This window comes from Boleophthalmus pectinirostris, unplaced genomic scaffold (assembly GCF_026225935.1).
Source record: "Boleophthalmus pectinirostris isolate CB_2022bp ecotype Guang Dong unplaced genomic scaffold, ASM2622593v1 HiC_scaffold_14, whole genome shotgun sequence".
Lineage (NCBI taxonomy): Eukaryota > Metazoa > Chordata > Actinopteri > Gobiiformes > Gobiidae > Boleophthalmus > Boleophthalmus pectinirostris.
In genome coordinates, this window is record NW_026571047.1 from 33042847 (window position 1) to 33069595 (window position 26749).

Below are 26749 nucleotides of genomic sequence, written 5' to 3' on the forward strand. Positions count from 1 at the left end.
TAACGTCACATATGAACAGTTCTTCAGATAAACTATAGCATATAAACAACAGAACAAGTTGAACAAACTCTCTATCTCACTCCAAATCACTAAATCCATTCAATTCTTCATCCTCGGTGTCACTTCTGAACAACTCCACGACCTCCGGAGGTAAACAGAGCGCCGCTTCCTTTTCTGTGTAGCTGTCGTCAGACTCAGCATCAGTTACAGTTAGAATTATTTCGGTCTTTCTGAATCCCGACAGGATGGTTTCGGTGTCACTGAAGTCCAGGCATTGTTCATCCATCCAGTGACTTCCGGAAAGTTGCATGAAACTGTTGAAGTTGTGTTTTCCATCCCCACTTTCCGCCAGTCCTTCACAAGTCTCTTTCTGCTGCTCGATTACCGTTTTCGGCTGAATATTTCACTACTTACAGCAGGACAGAGGCTTTTTCTGCAGGAGACATGCTCAGTAGAGTGAAGTGACAGTGGTACAGGAGGAACAGATACTGACACACAAGACGAGAGCCTGTCGCGGCTTCAGTGTGAAAATGTTAATATATAAGTCACACCTGAGTATAAGTCACAGGAAAGACCCAAACTAAGGCTACGTTCACACTGCAGCCTGAAGTGACTCAAATCCAATTTTTTGGCCCCTGTGTGACCTGTATCTGATCTTTTAATGACAGTCTGAACGACACAGATACGATTTTTTCAAATGTGATCCAGGCCACTTGGATATGTGCTCCTAAAACCGATACATATCCGATCCTAAAACCGATACATATCCGATCTGACACGCAACTTCAGTCTGAACGGCCAGGTCGCATTCAGCTGACCTACACGTTATCAACAAGCCACAAATGTACACAAACATTCTTCTCGTCATACAAAAATATTTAATGAACTCCGTGTCACTGAAGCGAAGCATATCACACTCCAACCACTCTTGACTACGTCTCCACATCCACACGTTCCTTTCAACGGACAACAAATAAGTTGTACATGTTTCTGGCTCCGGTACGAGAGGAACTTTAAAATCTATTAATCTTTTTTTTTTTTTTTAAATCACATACGAAAATATGTTTCCAAAGACTATTCATAAAAAGATCCAGATCTTGGCAGGAGAACTCTCTCTTTGTGTGGTGTCGGTCATATTGTAAGGTTGGTTGTCTGCACAGAGAAAAGCACGTGGAGACGACAGACGCTTCAAACACCACAAAAATACATATTTAACCTTTAAAAACACTTTCAAATAAATCTGTGATATACTGGAACTCATATGTAACTATGGCAACTATGGAATCACCTAACCTGACCTGATCACATGACAGCACCTGGCAACACCTGGCGTCACCTGGCAACACATTCCATCCACATTCTATTTCTATTTTATGACATCATAAAGCTTCACTTGTTGATTTATGTAATTGTAGCACAAGTTCCATTGTAAAATCACTTCTATTCAGACTTCGACTGAGACACAGAGACTCACCACAGACAAACATGCCCAAAGACTGGTGCGATTACACAAGTGAGGACGATGAACTCCTGTACAGCCAGGAGTTCAACCTGATGGAGGCGTTGGGATTAACACCTACCAACCCACATCAGGCCTCTGGACCACCAGAACAGGTGGTCCACACCTTTCAAAATCCTCAAGAGTTTCTAACTCTTGAGGAGTTAGAACGGGAGCAGCTTGGACCTCAACACCACCAGAGGTCCAAGGAGGACGAGGAGAAGGGCATGGCTTTAGTCATGTCTCGACTCCAGGCAGCCTCAGCTGCTCAGGCCAGAGCCAGAGAAGATCTGTTCATCCAACCAGATGAACTGAACAACCAGCCTCAGTCCCGAGATATTGAGGGACTGGAGAAACAGGTCGCTGACCTGACAGCGCTGTTGCAGCAACACGTAGACGATTCCTGCAGAAAATCAGCAGAGTGGAAAACGGAAAAGCAGAGACTCCAGCAGGACTCTGCTGATCTGAATTCTAAACTCCAGGAAAAGTCTTTGGAAAATACTGCTCTGAGAGAACGCAACTCTCACCTGGAGCGTATTCTGGCCCAACTTGAAACAGACAGGTCATCTCTGGAGCTCAGACACCAAAAGGAGGCTGAGCTGAAGGCCCAGAAGCTCCAGGAACTCGAGAACATGCAGACACAGGTCCAAAACATTGTGCAGACCCGTGAGAAGCTGCAGGACTGCCTGAGGAGGTCTCAGGAAGAGCACTCCATCCTCAAAAAAAGGTACGGGGCTCTGAAGAAGGATCTTGTGCAGGAGGTGGAACAGGAGAAAAACAACAGTGCTGCGCTCCAGAAAGAAAATGCCACCATTTCTGAAGTCCTGCCAAGAGCTAAGCATAGAGCGCTCCCTGCTGGAGGAGAAGTGCAGTGGACTAGAGGAGCTACTCAGAAACTCAGAGAAAGAGTGCTCCCTGCTAGTGACAAAGACCACTGCACTCCAACAGCAGGTCGAGCAGGACAAACTGAACAGNTATTCAGAAGAAAAAAGTTGACAAATTATGCAAAATCCTGCACCTTCTACTTGCTTGCACAGTTTTCCCTCTGTTACTTTTCCCTCCGTTACCATGACCTTTCTTCATAAAAAATCTCATTACTCAAAAAGTAAGAGGTTTTTCAACCTAATCTTGTACCATATGGTAGAAAACTATATGAAGCAAATATTCAAACCAGTTTGTTAAGGATATGTAAGTGAGAACCAAGAGTTATCGCTGTTTGAATTTATTGCCCAAAAAGTGCTGCATATTTCATTCCCCTCGTTACCGACATGAGTTTTTAAATTTTTGTCAACAACTTGAAAGAATATCACAGGTTTAACTTTACCCTGTTGGAGTGTAACTCTTTCCTACATTCTGATACTTTACTTATTTCAATAGTCCCTCTAGTTTCTGAATAAGAGACATTTGAATGTAAAAAATCTGCCCGTTTCCCTCCGTTACGGCTTGAGCAGACCCACATGTAATCAGAGGCTGTGATTGGTGGGGGCCACTACAACCCATACATACTAATATATGTATGGGTTGTTCCAAGTAGGCGTCCAAGGGAAAAAGAGTTAAAAAGGTAAACAAATGGTTAATTAATTTGTTATTACAGAGTTAAAATTAGAGTTTGATAAATAAATATATTCAGATTGAATTCATTACAAGACTACAATAAGTTAATGTTTAAAAGGCTATATAATAGCTTTATTTGTTTTATTTAAAACCAGAAAAGGATTATTTTCCTTCAGTTGTAGCACCAGATATTTTCACCCATAGATGGCGCTGGTTCTCTGTATTGCAAAGGAGGATGTTGTTCTTTGAAAACCTCAGCTGAAGAAGTTATAAACAGTTATAAACATGTTCGCTCGTCAGATAGAAACATCGCGAGTTGTTACAGAAATATGAATGATTTGACACTGGCAAAATTTTTTCAGTAAAGCCATTTTAAACTGAAGTTATCGCTCGGACATTTTTTTTTCATTGTAGTTGTAGCCGAATCCACAACACAGAGAACAACAGACTGTTAACGTCACATATGAACAGTTCTTCAGATAAACTATAGCATAAACAACAGAACAAGTTGAACAAACTCTCTATCTCACTCCAAATCACTAAATCCATTCAATTCTTCATCCTCGGTGTCACTTCTGAACAACTCCACGACCTCCGGAGGTAAACAGAGCGCCGCTTCCTTTTCTGTGTAGCTGTCGTCAGACTCAGCATCAGTTCCAGTTAGAATTATTTCGGTCTTTCTGAATCCCGACAGGATGGTTTCGGTGTCACTGAAGTCCAGGCATTGTTCATCCATCCAGTGACTTCCGGAAAGTTGCATGAAACTGTTGAAGTTGTGTTTTCCATCCCCACTTTCCGCCAGTCCTTCACAAGTCTCTTTCTGCTGCTCGATTACCGTTTTCGGCTGAATATTTCACTACTTACAGCAGGACAGAGGCTTTTTCTGCAGGAGACATGCTCAGTAGAGTGAAGTGACAGTGGTACAGGAGGAACAGATACTGACACACAAGACGAGAGCCTGTCGCGGCTTCAGTGTGAAAATGTTAATATATAAGTCACACCTGAGTATAAGTCACAGGAAAGACCCAAACTAAGGCTACGTTCACACTGCAGCCTGAAGTGACTCAAATCCAATTTTTTGGCCCCTGTGTGACCTGTATCTGATCTTTTAATGACAGTCTGAACGACACAGATACGATTTTTTCAAATGTGATCCAGGCCACTTGGATATGTGCTCCTAAAACCGATACATATCCGATCCTAAAACCGATACATATCCGATCTGACACGCAACTTCAGTCTGAACGGCCAGGTCGCATTCAGCTGACCTACACGTTATCAACAAGCCACAAATGTACACAAACATTCTTCTCGTCATACAAAAATATTTAATGAACTCCGTGTCACTGAAGCGAAGCATATCACACTCCAACCACTCTTGACTACGTCTCCACATCCACACGTTCCTTTCAACGGACAACAAATAAGTTGTACATGTTCTGGCTCCGGTACGAGAGGAACTTTAAAATCTATTAATCTTTTTTTTTTTTTTAAATCACATACGAAAATATGTTTCCAAAGACTATTCATAAAAAGATCCAGATCTTGGCAGGAGAACTCTCTTTGTGTGGTGTCGGTCATATTGTAAGGTTGGTTGTCTGCACAGAGAAAAGCACGTGGAGACGACAGACGCTTCAAACACCACAAAAATACATATTTAACCTTTAAAAACACTTTCAAATAAATCTGTGATATACTGGAACTCATATGTAACTATGGCAACTATGGAATCACCTAACCTGACCTGATCACATGACAGCACCTGGCAACACCTGGCGTCACCTGGCAACACATTCCATCCACATTCTATTTCTATTTTATGACATCATAAAGCTTCACTTGTTGATTTATGTAATTGTAGCACAAGTTCCATTGTAAAATCACTTCTATTCAGACTTCGACTGAGACACAGAGACTCACCACAGACAAACATGCCCAAAGACTGGTGCGATTACACAAGTGAGGACGATGAACTCCTGTACAGCCAGGAGTTCAACCTGATGGAGGCGTTGGGATTAACACCTACCAACCCACATCAGGCCTCTGGACCACCAGAACAGGTGGTCCACACCTTTCAAAATCCTCAAGAGTTTCTAACTCTTGAGGAGTTAGAACGGGAGCAGCTTGGACCTCAACACCACCAGAGGTCCAAGGAGGACGAGGAGAAGGGCATGGCTTTAGTCATGTCTCGACTCCAGGCAGCCTCAGCTGCTCAGGCCAGAGCCAGAGAAGATCTGTTCATCCAACCAGATGAACTGAACAACCAGCCTCAGTCCCGAGATATTGAGGGACTGGAGAAACAGGTCGCTGACCTGACAGCGCTGTTGCAGCAACACGTAGACGATTCCTGCAGAAAATCAGCAGAGTGGAAAACGGAAAAGCAGAGACTCCAGCAGGACTCTGCTGATCTGAATTCTAAACTCCAGGAAAAGTCTTTGGAAAATACTGCTCTGAGAGAACGCAACTCTCACCTGGAGCGTATTCTGGCCCAACTTGAAACAGACAGGTCATCTCTGGAGCTCAGACACCAAAAGGAGGCTGAGCTGAAGGCCCAGAAGCTCCAGGAACTCGAGAACATGCAGACACAGGTCCAAAACATTGTGCAGACCCGTGAGAAGCTGCAGGACTGCCTGAGGAGGTCTCAGGAAGAGCACTCCATCCTCAAAAAAAGGTACGGGGCTCTGAAGAAGGATCTTGTGCAGGAGGTGGAACAGGAGAAAAACAACAGTGCTGCGCTCCAGAAAGAAAATGCCACCATTCTGAAGTCCTGCCAAGAGCTAAGCATAGAGCGCTCCCTGCTGGAGGAGAAGTGCAGTGGACTAGAGGAGCTACTCAGAAACTCAGAGAAAGAGTGCTCCCTGCTAGTGACAAAGACCACTGCACTCCAACAGCAGGTCGAGCAGGACAAACTGAACAGAGACGACCTGCTAAATGAAAAGGCCGCCCTGTTGAGGACCTGCGATGAGCTAAAATTACAGCTCTCGGTGCAGGTCGAGACATGTGATGCGGTGCAGGAAAAACTGAGGAGGTGTGAGGAAAAGAACTTCCTGCTCATTGCAAATAACTGTGCTCTAGAGCAGGAAGTGAAAGAGGAAAAACATGGCAGAGCACAGTTAGAAAATGAGAAGGCCACCATGTTGAGCACCAGTAAAGACCTCGAGGCAGAGCGCTCCCTGCTGGTGGACAGGTGCGGCGCACTGGACCACACCCTGAATACAACTCAGGAAGAGCTCTCCCTGCTGATTGTAAAGAACAGGGCTCTACACCAGCAGGTAGAGCAGGAACATCACATGAAAACTGCTTTAGAGGAAGAGAAAATAGCTCTGGTAAACACCCATGAGAAGCTGAACACAGAGCTCTCCCTACTGCTCCAAAGATTCAGTGCCTTGGAGGAAAAGCAGAGGAGCACAGAAAGACAGCGCTCCCTGCTGGAGGAGGTGAGCACAACGCTGGAGCAGGAGCTGGAGATGGAACGGAAGAAGAAAAAGAGGAGGTGGTACAGGAGGCTCCTGGGCATGTAGAGCCTCTCTCACCCCCCTCACTGTTCTGCACTTGAACAATAAAACATAACAAAAAAAAACTTCATGTTGTATTTGTCTTTGTAAACTGTAGTAATAGTAATAGTAATAATATTAGTAAACAGACAGATGTCGTTTGCAGAATATATTTTCAAACACATTCCCTTTTCCACATTTTGATTTAAGAATTTTAACATATGCATTGATAAATACATGTATGTGGCTTGTAATCCTTTAGTCCAGAGGTGTCAAACATAAGGCCCGGGGGCCAAATCCGGCCCCCCAAGACCTTTAATGTGGCCCATGGGTGATTTTCTACTAAAATATTTTAATTATATTTTCTATTAAAATATTGGTAATTTTCTGCAGTGCTTAGCATAGCAGCGTCTCCAGCATCTCTGTACGTGGCCCCTCCCACCAGAGCAGCACAAATGAAGACTTGTCTCTTTCCAAACGCTCTTAAAGGACGATCGTTTTGACTGTTGACCGTGACACCCTCATCAACAAAATGTCCAAAGTGGAGCCGAGTGCAGGATTTTCCAAGAAAAATTGACTTATTCCTGTTTGCATACAAGTTCATGTTAAAACATTGTGTTGAAATTGAATTTTTTCTTAAATTTCAGATTGTTCATAATATTATAATATTATAATAAGAAAGAGTTCATCAATTAAAAAAGATGTCTGTGATAGATTTGCGTTTCTCTGCACAAATATTTGAACTTATTGTTATTTTTGGGGTTTATATGACATGAGTTTTCTGATCCGGCCCCTTTGGGATCAAAGTAGGTTGGATACGGCCCCCGGACCAAAATGAGTTTGACACCCCTGCCCTAGACGCACGTCCTCATAGACTTTACACATGAACTGAACGCTTTGACGCTGCGGTCTGAACGGAGCTTTAGTGACAAGGGGAGGAGCTCAGTCACATGGGAGGAGTTGGAGTCGAGCCGCTGCTCCTCCATGCCGACATCCCACCGGGAGGAGGCCCCAGGAAAGAGCCAGGACACGCTGGAGGGACTGTGTCACTGTGGACTGAGAACACCTCAGGATCCCCCCAGATGAGCTGCAGGAAGTGTCTGGGGAGGAGGAAGTCTAGTCAGCTCTACTACCACCACTACTACTACTACCTTTACCACCATTACTACTACTACTACCACCCCCTACTACCATTATTATTACTACTGCTGCTGCATACATTTGAGTGACAGGTTTACTTTGTTATATTCTTTTCTTCCTCTTCTGTTTTTTTCTGGTTTGATCCATGAACTCTTTTTAATTAAATTTGTCACTAATTAAATGTCAGACGCGCCTCACATCACATGACCACGAGAGGAGGAAATGTCAGCACCAAGAATAGACCTGTGTGTCAGATGCCCTCCCATCCCCCTCCTCCCGTGTCCCTGTGTGTCAGATGCCCTCCCGTCCCACACTCTCTTCAACAAACATCATAATTAGCCTTGTTCCACAATAAATGTGATGAGTCAGATGTGTGGAAAGATGAGCCTCCTCATTCTATATTATAAAATGTGATTCTTGTGAGCTTTAAGTCATGTTATAATGTTGTTTCCTCATCAAAAACAGACCTGGAGTTGTGTTTTGTTTCATTTACATGCTTTTTTAGAGCTGCTCAATTATGGAAAAAATCATTATCACGATTATTTTTGGCAAATATTGAAATCACGATGATTCAAATTATTATTTTTTACTTACATGATGCATTTATTCAGCATTTTTCTCTCAAAAAACAAAACAAAACACTTTGCTATTGATAATTTATGCAAATTGGAAATAAATATAGGCTACAAATATGTTGCCTAATATTTATTTTATTTCTATAAAAAATATCCCAAAATAAACTTTGTTAAGCTTTAAATCCTTTCAACTTGATTATATGAGTTTGGAAATCATTTGACACACAAATCGAAATCACGAAATCAATCAATCAGTCAATCAATTGCACAGACTTATCCTTTATTATTAGTCTGTTTACATCTCCAAACCTCAAAACACTCTGTTCCACCTTGTAAACGTGAAAACTACAGCTTTGTGACATCACATCTCCTTCTACCTTTAGCCCAGTACAGCTTGACAATTCCAGGTCTGAAATGATCCAAATGATTTTAGTGAAGGCGTGTGGAGTTTAAAAACACTGTGGAGCACTTCCTGTATCAACGCGTGACATCACAAGGTGGAACAGAGAACTCAGCTTAAAGGGTTTGTGTGTTAAACGTGTGAATGAAACAAAACAAAACACAACTCCGGGTCTGTTTGTGACGAGGAAACGACATTATTAAGAAGTACTTCATCTAAATATATAGTAGTAGTAGTTGTAGTAGTAGTAGTAGTAGTACTTTGGTGTATTTTTCACTCCTCTATACTGTTGTCCTGTGCTGTGTTGGATGTATGTTGCAGTGGTTATAACTCTTCCTCCGCCCACGCCTCTCCTCCTCCTCCTCCTCCTCCTCTCCCTCCGTCTCTCTCTCTCTCTCCACTCGCTGTCAGCCCCTCCTCTCTTCTCTTCTTTCTTCTTCTTCTTTTTTTTCTGGTCTCTTAATGACCACCGCTCTCTGTCCACCCTCTCCTCCGTCCTTCTTCCTCTCATACTTCCTCTCTCTCTCTCTCTCTCTCCTTTCATCTATCCCCCACTGACTGTCAACAAACGCACGCTCCTCTTTCTCCTCTTTCTCTATCTTTCTTTTCCCACTCTCCTCCTCTCTCTCTTTATCTCTCGCTCCTCTCTCATCCACCTTGCGATGTCTTCTCTTTTTCCGTAAGCTCGCTCTCACCCTTAGATGCGCAGATTCTCTCTCTCTCTTTCCTCTTTCTCTCTCCTCCTTACCTGTGCAGTGTCCCTTTCTCTCTCGCTCTATTCTCTCTTTTCCCATCTCCCTTCAATGTCTCTCTTTCTCTCTCTCCGATCGGTCCCCCTTACAAAAGTAGTGTCCCTCGCTCCTCTCTCTCTTTCCCCTCTTCCCCTCTCTCTCCCTTTCATATGCAGTGTCTCTCTTTCTCCTTCCTTTCTCTCTCCCCTCTTCCTCTCTCTCTCTCACACACACATCACACATACAGTCTCCCTCTTCCCCTCTCTCTCTCCTCTCTTTCTCTTTCACATGGTTTCCTCTCTCGCTTCTCCTCCCTCTCTCTTCCTCTTTCACATACAGTGTCCCTCTCTCGCTTCTCCTCCCTCTCACCCTCTCTAAACATACAGTACCCCTCTCTCTCCCCTCCTCCGCCTCTCTCCCCTTCACATACAGAATCCCCCTCTCTCTCTTCTCTCCTCCCTCTTTCACATACAGTGTCCTTCTCTCTCTCCCCCCCCCCCCCACACACATTGTATCCGTCTTCCCTCCTCTCTCTCCTCTCCTCTCTGTTTCTTTTTCACAAAGTTTCCTCTCTCTCTTCTCCTCCCTCTATCTTCCTGTCTGACAAAGTGTCCCTCTCTCCCTTCTCTTCTCCTCTCTTCTCCTCTCTCCCTCTTTCACATAACGTGTTCCCCTCTCTCTCCTTCCTCTCTCTCTCCTCTCTCTTCCTTTCTCACACACAGTATCCTTCTCTCCTCTCCTCCCTCTCCTCCCTCTTTCACTTACAGTGTCCCTTTTTCTCCTTTCTCCCCTTTTCTCTCCCCCTCCCCCTCTTTCTCTCCTCTATCCCACTCTCTCCTCTCTCTCTCTTCCTCTCACACACAGTGTCCCTCTCTCCTTTCTCCCCTCTCCTCTTTCTTTCACATACAGCGTCCCTCTTCCTCTCTCTCTCCTCTCCTCCCTCCCTCTCCTCCTCTCACATACAGTATCCCTCTCTCTCTCTCTTCTCCTCCCTCTCTCCATCCTCTCCCTCACTCTCTCTAACCCGTCTCATATGCAGTGTCACTCTCATGTCTCTCTCCTGTGTCCTCTCTCTCTTTCTCTCTTTCCTCCTTCTTTCTCTCCCCCACATACAGTGTCCCTCTTCCTCTCTCTCTCCTCTGTCCCCCTCTCTCCGTCCTCTCTCTCTTTCACATACAGTGTTCTCTCTCTCTCTCTCTCTCCCTCTCCCTCTCTCTCTGTTAGTCTTTCTTTCTTTCTTCAGGTCAGATCGACTCTGACTCTAACTCAGAAATCAACATGAAAATCAATACAGACCCAGAGTCTGACCCGCTCCACATAAACACACAAACACCAACTCCAACGGGAAAAATAAAAATAAATATAAAACTATTCTAACTATTCATCTGTGTTCTAATGAATTTTCCTCCTGGAGTTGTGTTTTGATTCATTCACACACACACTTTTGCTCTGCACATTTAGGCTGAGTTCTTCTCTCAAACAAAAAAACACACTGTACATTTTCACGATTCTTTAACTGTTTATTCCACGTAATAACTGACACTTCATGACATCACAAGGTGGAACAGAGCGTTTTGAGCTTCGGAGATGTAGACAGACTAATAATAAAGTGTGTGACTGAAACAAAACACAACTCCAGGTCTGATTTTGAGAACGTAAAACTTATTTTTACGAAGAAATTATCTGTTTAAAGCGTAATCGTCGACAAAAACGTTGATAGAAAAATACGAAATTGATTATTGTCGCTGCGTTTTTATCACAGATGCCCTCCCACAAATCATTTTTATCAGTTTTATGTCATGCCAAAATGTTTTCCTTTTCTTTTCTAATATTTTAACTCATTGCTTTAAAATGGTCTGGAATGTTCCGTAGTATGGCATTAAACGTATCTGTGTCTACGGAGGCGAGCAGGAAGCACGAATTACGGAGCAGATCTGTGGAGAGGCGGTCTCACTCACAGAAAGAATGATGGTGACAATCAATGTTTTAATGTTTTGTCAAGGTAATTTTGAACAATAAAACACCTGTAATCGAACTCAGTATATTAATGCCATGCTGTGGAACATTCCATGAAAAATAAATACATAGTGTACCTTTAATTATAACCATTTTTAGCCCTGAAGTCTTCATTTAAACTTGATAAAATCCTGGTTTAGTCCCGGTTTAGTCCTTACGCTCACGATTTAAAAAAAAAAAAAAAAAAAAAAAAAAAAAAAAAAAAGTGTATCCATGATTCACGTGCGTGCGTAAAGCCCCTACGCTGTGAGCCGGCAGCGTTACGCACGGGTGATGCTGCCAGAGCGCGCAGTGCCGCTGGACCAAACCAAAGCGCATCCACGTCTCCAAAAACGATCCAGAAGAAGACACAAACCGGAGACACTTTTACGCACGGGTTGGATTTATAATAACGTGATTTTATACTGGAGTAAGATGTCGTTTTTGGAGACGTTTGTGCGTAACGAAGAGGAGGAATTGCTTTTTTTGAGTACCAAGAAAGCAGCTTCACGAGTCTAATGCGTTTTTCTTGTTTTGGAACAGTTTGGGAGATTAAAAGTAGCGGGAGAGGGAGATTTTGTTGGAGATGCGTATAGAAGGAAGAGCGCAGTAGCTTCCAAACGCGTTAACATGATGGAACCAAAACGCCGGACATGAAAAGTAACGGGATCTGAGCGTGCTTTTGCGGCACATGATGGACATTGCGGAGGTACTGGTTTGCGCATTCATGGTCGTAGTCATCGTAGTGAGTTTACTGTCCAACATTTTGGTTTTCGTTTGCTTTTTGTACAACCCGGAGATCCGCAAACAAGCGCCGGGACTTTTTACGCTCAACTTAACCTTTTGCAACGTGCTCCTCACCGTCTCCAACATGCCCCTGACGCTCGTGGGGGTCATGAGCGAAACGCAGCCGGGGGGCGACGCGCTGTGCCAAGCCGTGGGGTTCCTGGAGACGTTTCTGAGCACGAATTCTATGTTGAGCATGGCAGCGCTGAGCATCGACCGGTGGATCGCGGTGGTCTTCCCGTTACGGTATCACTCCAGAATGCGACACCGAGACGCGCTGCTCGTGCTCGGCTACACGTGGACCCACTCCGCGAGCTTCTCCGCGGCCGCCTCGTGCCTCTCGCTGGTCGGGTATCACCGGGTGTTCGCCTCGTGCACGTTGGTGAGCCCCAGGGCGCACGTCAGCGGCCGGTCGCAGCTGGTGGCGTTCACGGTGCTGTTCCACGCGTGCACGTTCCTGCTCTCGTGCGTGGTGCTGTGCGTGACGTACCTCAAAGTGCTGAAAGTGGCGCGGTTTCACTGCAAGAGGATCGACGTGATCACCATGCAGACGCTCGTGCTGCTCGTGGACATTCACCCCAGGTAAAGACCAGACTCGGGGTTTCACAGAGACTGGGACCTGGACTCGAGTCAGACTTGAGGCACTGTTTTTAGGAGTTGAGACTTGACTTGATAAAACTGACTAAGACTCGGGACTCGGCTTGGACTTGAGGCCTGTGACTTGATGCTTCTCTTAAAAATTTTTGAAATTTTAGTTTTTAGAAAATATTTTTATCTTTCCACTTGATAAATGCGGCGTTTCATTTTAAAAGAACAAACTGGAACATGTCCCTTTCACTTCTGTTTGTTACTTTGGATGTAACTGAAGTACTGTGATGTGGTATCCTCAAAAGTACTGCAGTAATACACAGTACAATACAGTATATAAAGTGCAATACAGTAATATACAGAGGTGGGACCAAGTAGTTGTTTTGCAAGTCTCAAGTAAGTCTCAAGTCTTTGACCTCAAGTCTGAGACAAGTCAAATACAGGCAAGTCCAAGTCAAATCCAAGGCGTCTGCTTTGAGCTTCAAGTCATTTTGACATTATGTAAGACATTAAACAGATCCACTTTACATTTAGTTTTAAAGATCAAAATACCTAGAAAGACAGACGTTCTGACTGTGAGCGGGGTCACCTCTCCACAGATCTGACCTGTAACTTGATCTGGTTTGGTCTCCACGACGACAAAGCAATAACGTCTCCATGGAGAAAAGCGTTGGACGGACCCTACATGAGAAAAGTTACACAATCGCTCCAGGTCACATCTGCAACAACAACTGTACTTTTAGAAAACGTTCTTATCGTGTCCAACATTGAATTTGTTTTATTTTATTTTTTTTACATTAAAAAAAAAAAAAAAAAAAGATCTATTGTGCTTTTGTCTTTTCTGTAGTTATAATCTATGACACTTCTGGATCTTTGTTATAACTTTAAATCACAATATTGATTGACTGAGGAGGGACCAAGTTGTTGTTTTGCGAGTCTCAAGTAAGTCTCAAGTCTTCGACCTCAAGTCTGAGTCAAGTCCCAAGTCAAATACAGGCAAGTCCAAGTCGAGTCTCAAGTCACTGGCCCAAAAGTCCAAGTCGTCTGCTTTGAGCTTCAAGTCATGTCAAGTCTGTCAAATATAGTTTATATTTTTGCAATTTATATAATTTTTAAACTAAATTGTTCTTAAAAAGTCATGGTATATTTATATATGAGTATTTATATAAAAGTATTTATATAAGAAATGCAATTTTTTTCTTTTTAAATGTCTTGTCAAGAGTGTGAATCATTACCATCAGAACAGAAAGAATTCAGATGTAAAAGTGTTAAATAACAGTTATTTTGTCATGTCGTCTGCACTGAAATGGAAGGATCATGTTCTGTGTAGTTTCCTCTGTTTTACTGTATTGTACTGTATATTACTGTAGTACTTTTGAGTATCATAGTTTCATCCAAAGTAACAAACAGAAGTGGGAGGGACATGTTCCAGTTTGTTAATGTAAAATTAGTCACTGCATTTATCAACTGTAAAGACAAAAGTATTTTATAAAAACATATTTTTTTAGGAGAAGCATCAAGTCTTCTCAAGGTGAAGGGCTCAAGTCCAAGTCGAGTCCCAAGTCTTAGTCCTTTTTATCAAGTCAAGTCTCAAGTCGAGTCCAAGTCATGACTTGCAAGTCCCACCTCTGGTACAATACAGTAAAACAGAAGGAACCACACAGAACATGATCCTTCCACCTCAGTGCAGACACATGACCAATAAAACTGATATTTAGCACTTTTACATCTGAATTCTTTCTGTTCTGACCATAATGATTCACACTAAGATCTTGACAAGACATTTAAAAAGAAAAAAAAAAAGCATTTCTTGTATAAATACTCATATATAAATATACTGTGACTTTCTAAGTACTGTTTAGTTTAAAAATATATAAATTGCAAAAACATAAACTATATTTGACAGACTTGACATGACTTGAAGCTCAAAGCAGACGACTTGGACTTGACTTGGAGTTATGGGCCAGTGACTTGAGACTCGAAGACTTGAGACTTACTTGAGACTTACAAAACAATATTATTACATTTACTCCAAGTTGACAAATATTGCTTGGTTTAGTCCTGGTTTAGTCCTGGTTTTGTCTTGGTTCGGTTTAGTCTGGTTTTGACTTACCTGATCTTAAAAAATAAATAAATAAATAAAATATTTGGGATACGATAAGAACGTTTTCTAAAAGTACAGTTGTTGTTGCAGATGTGACCTGGAACGACTGTGTAACTTTTCTCATGTAGGGTCCGTCAAATGCTTTTCTCCATGGAGACGTTATTGCTTTGTCGTCATGGAGACCAAACCAGACCAAGTTACAGGTCAGGTCTGTGGAGAGACGACCCCCGCTCACAGTCCGAATGTCTGTTTTTCTAGGTATTTTTGAGTTCTAAAACCACCTGTAATCGAGTAAATATAGTAAAATAGATCTGTTTAATGTCACACTGCGGAACATTCCAGGCAGAGCAATGACATCTCCATGGAAACAAGCAGGACTGAACCTTAGAAAGCAGGAAGGAAACGCAATGATAATGTAAAAAATGACAAGAATGAGATAAAGAGTAAAAGGTGGACTGGAGGCTGGTCCCCGAGGACAGAGATCTACTGAGGAAATGTAGAACTCAAATCTACGTGATAAGAAACAAAACTTCAAATTAAACATCGGCTCAAATACACTCCACAAATATTACAAAAATATTCCCCAAACCAGAGTCTCCGGAGGAACGAGGTCTCCAGAGGGCCCGGCACAATCCTCTGATCACAACATTAAAGTCTGTGAACACGACAGGAAAGACTGAGGGAATTTCACTCAGTTTTATAATCATTTTTACTCCTGATTTAGTCCTGGTTTAGTCCTGGTTTAGTTCTGGTTTAGTTCTGGGTTAGTTCTGGGTTAGTTCTGGTTTAGTTGTAGTTTAGACCTGGTTTAATCCTGGTTTAGTCCTGGTTTACTTCTGGTTTAGTTCTGGTTTAGTCTTGGTTTAGTTCTGGTTACCTCCGCCAAGGAGGTTATGTTTTTGCTGGCGTTTGTCTGTTTGTTTGTTTGTTTGTTTGTTTGTCTGTTAGCAACATAACTCAAAAAGTTATGGACCGATTTTGATGAAATTTTCAGGATTTGTTGGAAATGTAAAAAGGAAGAACTGATTTCATTTTGGGGGTGATCCGGAAGAAATCCTGGATTCTGGATCACTTTGAAATTTTAGTTAACATTGTGGTAAATGGGGCCAAAAAATTTTGTTTCTCAATATCTCAGTTAATTATTGACCAAACCCCATGAAATTTGACTCAGGGATGGACAACGGGATCCTCTTTCATATTCCAAAGGCTGATCTGGATCTGATCCAGAAGACTGATTTTATCGCAATTTATATAAAAAATGGGGGTAGTCCTTGGCGGAGGTCTGCGCTCTCTGACTGCTTTTCTAGTTTGGCACTGATTTAGTCCTGGTTTTGTTCTGGTTGGTCCTGGTTTAGTCCTGGTATAGTACTGGTTTAGTTCTAATTTAGCCCTGGTTTAGTTCTGGTTTAGATCTGATTTAGTTCTGGTTCAGTCTTGGTTTAGTCCTGGTTTAGTTCTGGGTTAGCTCTGATTTAGTTCTGGTTAAGTCTTGATTTAATCCTGATTTAGTCCTTGTTTTGTTCTGGTTTAGTTATGGGTTAGTTCTGGTTTAGTCTTTATTTAATCCTGATTTAGTTCTGGTTTTGTTCTGGTTTAGTCCTAGTTACCCCTTGATTTAATCCTGGTTCAGTCCTGGGTTAGTCCTGGTTTAGTCCTGGTATAGTACTGGTTTAGTTCTAGATTAGCCCTGGTTTAGTTCTGGTTTAGATCTGGTTTAGTCCTGGTGTAGTACTGGTTCAGTCTTGGTTTAGTCCTGGATTAGTCCCAGTTTAGTCCTGGTTTAGTTCTGAGTTAGTTCTGGTTTAATCCTGATTTAGTCCTGGTTTAGTTTTGGTTTAGTTCTGATTTAGTCCTAGTTTAACTCTTGGTTCATTCCGGGTTCAGTTCTGGTTTAGCTCTGGTTCACTCGTAGTTTAGTCCTGATTTAGTTCTGGTTTAGTCCTGGTTTAGTTCTGGGTTAGTCCTCTTTCAGTCCTGATTTAGTCCTGGTTTAATCTTGGTTTAGTTCTAGTTTAGTCCTGGTTCACCTCTGGTTATGTCCTTGTTTTGTCTTAGTTCGGTTTAGTCCGGTTTTGACCTGTCTGGTCTAATTTAAAAAAAAAAAAAAAAAAGTTTGTGTTTCTTGTGAATTTTACACAAGAAGTGGTTTAACAAAGACTTTTAGTGTCACAGTCATGAGTTAGTGGAAATCTCGGCTAGTCTTCCGTTCTCAAAATGGCATCGAAGGTGAAGAAGGAAGCTCCTCCTGCCAAGACTGAGGCCAAGTCAAAGGCTCTGAAGGCCAAAAAGGCTGAGCTCAAAGGTGTTCACCGCCAGACGAAGAGGAAAATCAGGACTTCTCCCACCTTCCGTCGCCCCAAAACTAGGGCCAGGTATCATTAAGAAGTTGTTGATAGACCACAGTAGAATACACTTTTCGATACAGTGCACTTTCGATTCAATATGAATTGATATGATATATTTCACATCAGTTTGATACGGTTCAATGTAAAAAAGGCTAAATCATGGCTGTGTTACTAAAAGTCCACTAAGTTTATGCAAAAGTTAATTTGAAAAACACAAATTTTACTCATCAAAACAGTGAAAATATCAACACTTTTGTAGCTTTTACTTGTATTCATTATTGACATCAAATCCAACAAACATCAGATTTAAAACTCCGTTAAGTTAGGTTTTATTTTTTATTGAAACATATCGAATCGATTTGAAATCGATTGAATCGTATCAAATCGAAAGCTCACTGTATCGAGTTATGTATGTATCACGGCCTAAGTATTGTGTCACGGCCTATGTAGTTATGTATCGTGTCATGGCCTATGTATCTTATGTATCGCCTATGTATCGAGTTACGTATCGTGTCATGGCCTATGTATCGAGTTATGTATCGAGTTATGTATCGTGTCACGGCCTATGTATCGAGTTATGTATCGTGTCACGGCCTATGTATCGAGTTATGTATCGTGTCACGGCCTATGTATCTATGTATCGAGTTATGTATCGTGTCACGGCCTATGTATCGAGTTATGTATCGCGTCATGGCCTATGTATCGAGTTATGTATCGTGTCACGGCCTATGTATCGAGTTATGTATCGTGTCACGGCCCTATGTATCGTGTCGCCTATGTCGAGTTATGTATCGTGTCACGGCCTATGTATCGAGTGTACTATGTATCGTGTCACGGCCTATGTATCGAGTTATGTATGTATCGTCGTATCACGGCCTATGTATCGAGTTATGTATCGTGTCACGGCCTAAGTATCGTGTCACGGCCTATGTATCGAGTTATGTATCGTTATGTATCACGGCCTATGTATCGAGTTATGTATCGTGTCATCGTGTCACGGCCTATGTATCGAGTTATGTATCGTGTCACGGCCTATGTATGTAACGGCCTATGTATCGAATTACGTATCGTGTCACGGCCTATGTATCGAATTATGTATCGTGTCACGGCCTAAGTAGGTATGTATCATATCAGCAACTTCTGAATGATACTCAGCCCTAGTAAAGGGTAAATATGTTGTAGTACTTTGTCAGTATTAAAGAGTAAATATGTTGTAGTACTCTGTCAGTAGTAAAGAGTAAATATGTTGTAGTACTCTGTCAGTAATAAAGAGTAAATATGTTGTAGTACTTCGTCAGTAGTACATGTGTTGTGTTTTTGTACAGTGTGCGTGAGCGATGTCTGGAGGAGCAGAGGAGGAGGAGACAAAGAGCCACCAACAAGATCAGCACCTTCATCGGGACCTTCATGATCTGTTTTACTCCATACGTCATCACCAGGTACTACAAATACTACTATTATTACTATTACTGCTACTACTACTACTGCTACTTAGGGCTGTAGTACTTTAGGCGTTAGTTGATTAATTGGCTGAAGGAGAAGAAAGTGGAGCCAGTTGAACACAACAAGAAACGCCTCACTCTTACCTCACTCTGTAGTGGTTTAGCTCCTGGTTTAGTCCTGGTTTAGACCTGGTTTAGTCCTGGTTTAGTCCTGGTTTAGTCCTGGTTTAGACCTGGTTTAGACCTGGTTTAGTCCTGGTTTAGTCCTGGTTTAGACCTGGTTTAGTCCTGGTTTAGTCCTGGTTTAGACCTCTTTTAGTCCTGATTTAGACCTAGATTTGCTCCTGGTGTAGTTCTGGTTTTTGTCCTGATTTTTGTCCTGGTTTCTGCCTAGTAGAATCCTGGTTTAGACCTGGTTTAGTCCTGGTTTAGACTTGGTATAGTCCTAGTTTCTCTCTGGTTTGGTCCTAATTTAGTCCTGGTTTAGTCCTGGTTTTTACCTGGTTTAGTCCTAATTTAGTCCTGGTTTAGTCGTGGTTCAGACCTGGTTTCTCCCTGGTTAAGGCCTTGTTTTACTCCTTGTTTAGCCCTGCTTTAGCCCTAGTTTAGTTCTGGTTTAGTCCTGGTTTCTCCCTGAGGTCTGGGTCTGTGGTCCTGGTCTGTGGTCCAGGTCTGTGGTCCAGGTCTGTGGTCCAGGTCATGTGGTCCTGGTCTGTGGTCCAGGTCTGTGGTCCAGGTCTGTGGTCCAGGTCTGTGGTCCTGGTCTGTGGTCCTGGTCTGTGGTCCTGGTCTGTGGTCCTGGTCTGTGGTCTGGTCTGTGGTCCTGGTCTGTGGTCCAGGTCTGTGGTCCTGGTCTGTGGTCCAGGTCTGTGGTCCTGGTCTGTGGTCAGGTCTATGGTCCTGGTCTGTGGTCTCCTCTAAGTCTGGGCTGAGTTAAAGGAGCTGACTCTGTGATAACCAACTCCTCCTGCTGTGACCTGACCTGGGCTCACAGCCAGAGAGAGACAGGAGCAGGGCGACAGGGGCAGGGCGACAGGGGCAGGGCGACAGGGGCAGGGTGACAGGGCAGGGTGACAGGGGCAGGGCGACAGGGGCAGGGCGACAGGGGCAGGGCGACAGGGGCAGGGGACAGAGAGCAGGGTGACAGGATCAGAGTGACAGGAGCAGAGTGACAGGGGCAGGGTGACAGGACCAAATATGTAATATTCAAGCTTGTTTAAAGGTGCACTATGAAACTTTTCTGGTGGAGGCTTTGCAAGTGTGTTGTTCCCGCTCATATATGGCAGAGTTTAGGTCCTGGTCTAGTCCTGGTTTAGTCCTGGTTTAGACCTGGTTTAGACCTGGTTTAGTCCTGGTTTAGACCTGGTTTAGACCTTGTTTAGTCCTGGTTTAGTCCTGGTTTAGACCTGGTTTAGACCTTGTTTAGTCCTGGTTTAGTCCTGGTTTAGACCTGGTTTAGACCTTGCTGACACCTGGTTTAGACCTTGTTTTGTCCTGGTTTAGTCCTGGTTTAGTACTGGCTTAGTCCTAGTTTAGTCCTGGTTTAGTCCTTGTTTCTCGCTGGTTTAGTCCTGGTTTAGACCTGGTTTAGACCTTGTTTAGTCCTGGTTTAGTCCTGGTTTAGACCTGGTTTAGACCTGGTTTAGACCTGGTTTAGGCCTTGTTTAGACCTGGTTTAGACCTTGTTTAGTCCTGGTTTAGACCTGGTTTAGACCTGGTTTAGGCCTTGTTTTGTCCTGGTTTAGTCCTGGTTTAGACCTTGTTTACACCTGGTTTAGTCCTGGTTTAGACCTTGTTTAGTCCTGGTTTAGTCCTGGTTTAGACCTGGTTTAGACCTTGTTTAGTCCTGGTTTAGACCTGGTTTAGACCTGGTTTAGGCCTTGTTTTAGTCCTGGTTTAGACCTTGTTTAGTCCTGGTTTAGTCCTGTTTTAGTCCTGGTTTAGTCCTGTTTTAGTCCTGGTTATAGTCCTGGTTTAGTCCTGGTTTAGTCCTGTTTTTAGTCCAGGTTTAGTCCTGTTTAGTTTAGTCCTGGTTTAGTCCTGGTTTAGTCCTGGTTTAGTCCTAGTTTTAGTCCTGGTATAGTTTAGTCCTGGTTTAGTCCTGGTTTAGTCCTGGTTTAGTCCTGGTTTAGTCCTGGTTTAGTCCTGTTTTAGTCCTGGTTTAGTCCTGGTTTAGTCCTGTTTTAGTCCAGGTTTAGTCCTGTTTAGTCCTGGTTTAGTCCTGGTTTAGTCCTGGTTTAGTCCTGGTTTAGTCCTGGTTTAGTCCTGGTTTAGTCCTGGTTTAGTCCTGGTTTAGTCCTGGTTTAGTCCTGGTTTAGTCCTGGTTTAGTCCTGGTTTAGTCCTGGTTTAGTCCTGGTATAGACCTTGTTTAGTCCTGGTTTAGTCCTGGTTTAGACCTGGTTTAGACCTTGTTTAGTCCTGGTTTAGTCCTGGTTTAGACCTGGTTTAGGTCCTTGTTTAGTCCTGGTTTAGACCTTGTTTAGTCCTGGTTTAGTCCTGGTTTAGTCCTGTTTTAGTCCTGGTATAGTCCTTGTTTAGTCCTGGTTTAGTCCTGTTTTAGTCCAGGTTTAGTCCTGGTTTAGTCCTGGTTTAGTCCGGGTTTAGTCCTGGTTTAGTCCTGTTTTAGTCCAGGTATAGACCTTGTTTAGTCCTGGTTTAGTCCTGGTTTAGTCCTGGTTTAGTCCTGGTTTAGTCCTGGTTTAGTCCTGGTTTAGTCCTGGTTTAGTCCTGGTTTAGTCCTGGTTTAGTCCGGGTTTAGTCCGGGTTAATCATGTGAAGTGGTTTTAAGAGGATTGTTTGGTTTATAAACACAGAGGAGGCGGAGGTGGTGGTTCAGGTTCAGGCTCAGGTGTCGTTCTGTGGATTATGGGACAGATTCATTCACTAATGACTCTGACTTTTATTTTCACGTTTATGGCCAATAAAGTCACAAATGATGGGATTATGTTTGTCCCAGAGAGCTGAGTACAGGCTGAGAGTGTTTTGTGTCGCAGGGACGGACAATATTGATGAAAAATTTTTATGTTTTTGAATAAACTCGCTAAAATGTTCCTGTAAATGTCTTGGTCATGATTCAAAAACTTTAACATTATTTTGTTTATTGGATTCTTATTGTTTACCTCTCCACAGATCTGACCTGTAAAACTGTCACCTACTTGTCTGTTGGCATGGTGATTCTTTTAAAGCATCACCTTGTAACTTTCTGCTCGCTTTTAATTTCCATGGAAACAAACCCGCCGCCGAGCTAGATAAGAGTCGGGTTTGTGGAGATGCAAAAGCACACGTTTTTCTAAATTTGAAATTAAAAAATATCTAATCTAAAAAAAAAAAAAAAAGTTTAATCCTGGTTTAGACCTGGTTTAGTCCTGGTTTTAGTCCTGGTTTAGACCTGGTTTAATCCTGGTTTAATCCTGGTTTAACCCTGGTTTAGTTCTGTTTAGTCTTGAATTAGTCCTGGTTTGACTTGTTCTTAGTCCGTACAGGCTGGCAGAGTTTAGGTCCTGGTTTAGTCCTAGTTCAGACCTGGTTTGGTCCTGATTTAGACTTAGTTTAAACTTGGTTTAGCCCTGGTTTTGACCTGGTTTAATCCTGATTTATTCCTGGTTTAGTCCTGGTTTAGACCTGTTTTCTCCCTGGTTTAGTCCTGGTTTAGACCTGTTTCTCCCTGGTTTAGACCTAGTTTAGTTCTGGTTTAGTCCTGGTTTAGTTCTGGTTTAGTCCTTGTTTAGACCTGGTTTATTCCTGGTTTAGGCTTGGTTAAACCTAGTTTAGTCCTGGTTTAGTTCTGGTTTATTTCTGGTTTAGTCCTGGTTTAGACCTGATGCAGACCTAGTTTAGACCTTGTTTGGTCCTGATTTAGATATGGTTTAGTCCTGGTTCAGACCTTGTTTAATCCTGGTTTAGTCCTGGATTAGGTCTGGTTTGACCTGGCTTTAGTCCATACAATCAGGCAAAGTTTAGACCTGGTTTGTTTTTGATTTAGTCTTGGTTTAGTCTTAGTTTAGACCTGGTTTAGTCCTGTCTCAGACCTTGTTTAATCCTGGTTTAGTCCTGGTTTATTCTTGAATTAGTCCTGGCCTTAGTCCATACAATCAAGCTTAGGTCCTGGTTTAGTCCTAATTTAGACCTGGTTTAGTCCTGTTTTAGTCTTGGTTTAGTCTTAGTTTAGACCTGGTTTAGTCCTGTTTTAGTCTTGGTTTAGTCTTAGTTTAGACCTGGTTTAGTCCTGTTTTAGTCTTGGTTTAGTCTTAGTTTAGACCTCGTTTAGTCCTGGTTTTAGTGGTTATATTTAGGTTTTGACCCCCCCATGCTCCCCCCCCTGTGCTGTTCCCAGGCTGGTGGAGCTGTTCCCGGCCGTGCACATCCCCCCTCTGTGGGCGCGGCTCTGTAAGCTGCTGGTCTACAGTAAAGCCGCCTGTGACCCGTTTGTTTACTCGCTGCTCCGGACCCAGTACAGACAGACCTGCGCCCGCCTCGCCAACCGCCTCCTCAAGCCCCGCCCCCTCCACGCTTCGCCCAGGACCGCCCATCACCACGGCAACCGGATACCCACAGCCGAGTAGAGACGGGAGCGTGGAGGAGTTTACGCCCGGGTCCGGTTCAATGGTGACTTTTATTTTCACGTTTATGGGCAGTGAAATCAAATCATCCTTGTCTTCCTTTTCATTCTTTCTCCCTTTTTCTTCTATCCCTCCATCCCGAACAACAAGCAGGAGGAGAGTCGGGTTTGTGGAGATGCGAGCTCACTCACAGCAAAGACGCATGTTTTTCAGAGCAATAAATCCTGGTTTAGACCTGGTCAAGACCTGGTTTAGACCTGGTTTAAACCTGGTTTAGTCCTGGTTTAGACCTGGTTTAGTCCTGGTGGTTTAGACCTTGTTTACACCTGGTTTAGTCCTGGTTTAGACCTGGTTTAGACCTTGTTTAGTCCTGGTTTTAGACCTGGTTTAGACCTGGTTTAGTCCTGGTTTAGACCTGGTTTAATCCTGGTTCAGACTTGTTTTAGTCCTGGTTTAGTCCTGGTTTAGACCTAGTTTAGATCTGGTTTAGACCTGGTTTAGACCTGGTTTAGTCCTGGTTTAGACCTGGTTTAGTCCTGGTTTAGACCTGGTTTAGTCCTGGTTTAGACCTGGTTTAATCCTGGTTCAGACTTGTTTTAGTCCTGGTTTAGTCCTGGTTTAGACCTAGTTTAGATCTGGTTTAGACCTGGTTTAGACCTGGTTTAGTCCTGGTTTAGACCTGGTTTAGTCCTGGTTTAGACTGGTTTAGTCCTGGTTTAGACCTTGTTTAATCCTGGTTTAGACCTGGTTTAGTCCTTGTTTAGACCTGGTTTAGTCCTGGTTTAATCCTGGTTTCAGACTTGTTTAGACCTGGTTTAGTCCTGGTTTAGACCTGGTTTAGATCCTGGTTTAGACCTGGTTTAGACCTTGTTTAGATCCTGGTTTCAGACCTGGTTTAGACCTGGTTTAGACCTGGTTTAGACCTGGTTTAGACCTGGTTCAGACCTGGTTTAGACCTGGTTTAGATCTGGTTTAGACCTGGTTCAGACCTGGTTTAGACCTGGTTTAGAGACAGGAGCACAGCGGAGTTTTGGAGTTCCCAGTTCGGTTCAACGGTGACTTTTATTTTCACGTTTATGGCCATTGAAATCAGAAATGACAGTCGAGATAAAAGCGCAATATTCCCTTTCTCTTCCTCATCTCTTCATCCTCCTCTTCTTTTTCATTCTCTCTCTCTCCCTTTTTCTTCTATCCCTCCATCCTGAACAACAAGCAGGATGAGAGTCGGGTTTGTGGAGATGCGAGCCCACTCACAGCAAAGACGCATGTTTTTCAGAGCAATCAGAACATCTAAAATAAAATGAAGCTTTTATTTTAGGCTATTTTTCGCTAAAAGGTTCCACAGTGAGGCTTTAGTCCTACACTGTCAGTTTCAACCTTTTCCTCGTTCTCGTTCTTAGTTCTGGTTCGGTTCAGTGGAGACTTTTACACCCGGTGGACACTGACTGCAGATGCGGGTCCTGACAGACTTAGGCTACGTTCAGACTGCAGGGCTTAATGCTCAGTTCGGATTTTTTTGTGAAATAAGATTTTTTTGCAAGGTCGTTCACATTTCCAGTTAAATGTGACTTGTATGTGATCTCCAGTGTGAACTTTAAATGCCCCAAAAGTGTCCCCCATGTGCACTGGAGGACATGATGACATCACGAAGCGAGCGTGTTCTGTGTTTACAGATGTCGCCTAAACATGGACACGAGCATTGAGCACCAGAGTCCTGCACGGGTCCATTCGCCCATTAACCCATGATTAAATCAAAGTTAAACCTGCACCCGCCTGGACTTGTAAACCTTCCACCTGTTACCTGCCCGTGCCCGCGATAAATCACACACAAATTAAAAGCTTTCTAACTGAAGTATCCAATCAGAAGTTGAAACGTTACGACTTCAAGAATTACGATCACGAAATGAAATGAAACACTTACACTTTCTTCAGTACGACTAAGAATTCACAGACGCGACTTTACTGTCATCACTCCACAGGCATTACTTACTGAGCAGAAGAAACACTGATCGAGATGCCGGACTTTTGTGCCACACATGCCACGGACTGAATCAGGACTAAACCAGGACTAACCCAGGACAAACCCAGGACTGATTCCAGGACTGTACTGGGAGGACTAAACCAGGACTAAACCAGAACCAGTAGGTGGGATGAATGTGACCTGGCCGTTCAGACTGAAGTCTCATGTCAAAAGATCAGATATGTATCAGTTTTAGGAGCACATATCCAAGTGACCCGGGTCACATTTGAAAACTTTGGATCTGTGTGGTTCAGACTGTTTTTAAAAGATCAAATACAGGAGCACAGGGGTGAGAAAATCGGATTTGGGTCACTTCAGGCTGCAGTCTGAACGTGGCCTTATAAAGTCATTAAAATCAGTAGCATTGGCACACTGACCTCGATGTGGGTGCTGGTGGGGCCTGCGGAAAGAATCCACAAAAAGTCTATTTTTGCCGGACACAGCAGTGGTCTCTGATATCAAGCTGAAAAAAAAATCATATGAGCAAAACAGGAAATCAGACGCACAGAACTGACAGACCCGGTGTATTTTCTGATTAAATTATCTCTGGTTACAGAAGTGAATCTGGAGTCAGGCTCTAGATTATGAATAGGATCTTTTGACGGACAAAATAGTAAAAAAAAAAAAAAGCGCACCAAGATCATGTAGAGCAGGTTAATACGAACATTTTAAGACGATAAAATGACGAGGCTCACAGCAGCAGTTACAGAGAGAGGAGCCACAATATTGTAATGTAAATCAATGGGAGCCAGAGTCAGAAGGAGCTGGAAGAGCCACATGCGAATTTCCTATTTGGAATGCAGCGGGAAGTACATCTATGTATGTACATGTCTATGCTGCACACTCTGTCACAAACTTACTTACCCACTGCAGACAGCCACAGAGTACAGAAGCTCGAGAAAGTGGTCGTCGTGTGAAACGCTGCTGTTGTTTCCCAAAACGTTTCTTGAATCCTCTTGAGCGTGTGGTCTCAGGAGTGCAGTTTCCACACTGTTCTCGCAGCCCGCCGCCATCACACAGCAGCAGAGAGGTCACAGTCAGTGAGGGACAAGACGCAGTAAAACCACAACTAAAACCGAACCGCACCCGAGCATCACCGAACCCGAATCAAACCTGAACCGCACCAAACCCGAAATGCACCAAACCTGAACCACAGCGAACCTGAACCACACTGAACCTCAATGAACCTGAACCGAACCGTACCTGAGCGTCACCGAACCCCCCAACCTGAACCACACCAAACCCGAACCACACCAAACCCAAACCACACAGCACCTGAACCGCACCGAACCACACCGAACACAAACCGCACCCGAACCTGAAACGCACCAAACCTGAACCGCACCCAAACCCGAACTGCATAGCACCTGAACCGCACTGAATCACACGGAACACAAACCACAGTGAACCTCAATGAACGCAAACCGCACTTAACCTGAACCACACCAGAACCGCAACAAACCTGAACCGCACAGCACCCGAACCGCACTGAACCTCAATGAACGTGAACCATACTG

At 43.4% G+C, this 26749-nt stretch overlaps 1 protein-coding gene across 1 annotated transcript; it reads left to right on the forward strand.

Moving 5' to 3' along the window:
* Positions 1-12081: 12081 nt before the first annotated feature.
* Positions 12082-23215, forward strand: LOC110165460 (G-protein coupled receptor 26-like). Its single transcript, XM_055150412.1, has 3 exons — positions 12082-12755; positions 18536-18649; positions 22987-23215. The coding sequence occupies exons 1-3, from the start codon at positions 12082-12084 to the stop codon at positions 23213-23215; spliced, it is 1017 nt and encodes a 338-aa protein (XP_055006387.1).
* Positions 23216-26749: the final 3534 nt, after the last annotated feature.

Bases quoted from the DNA above. Each gene is read 5' to 3' on its own strand.
- LOC110165460 (XM_055150412.1), top strand. From the start codon at position 12,082: ATGGACATTGCGGAGGTACTGGTTTGCGCATTCATGGTCGTAGTCATC. The intron at 12,756-18,535 runs GTAAAGACCAGA...GTTTTTGTACAG, and splicing joins CTCGTGGACATTCACCCCAG to TGTGCGTGAGCGATGTCTGG. The intron at 18,650-22,986 runs GTACTACAAATA...TGCTGTTCCCAG, and splicing joins ACTCCATACGTCATCACCAG to GCTGGTGGAGCTGTTCCCGG.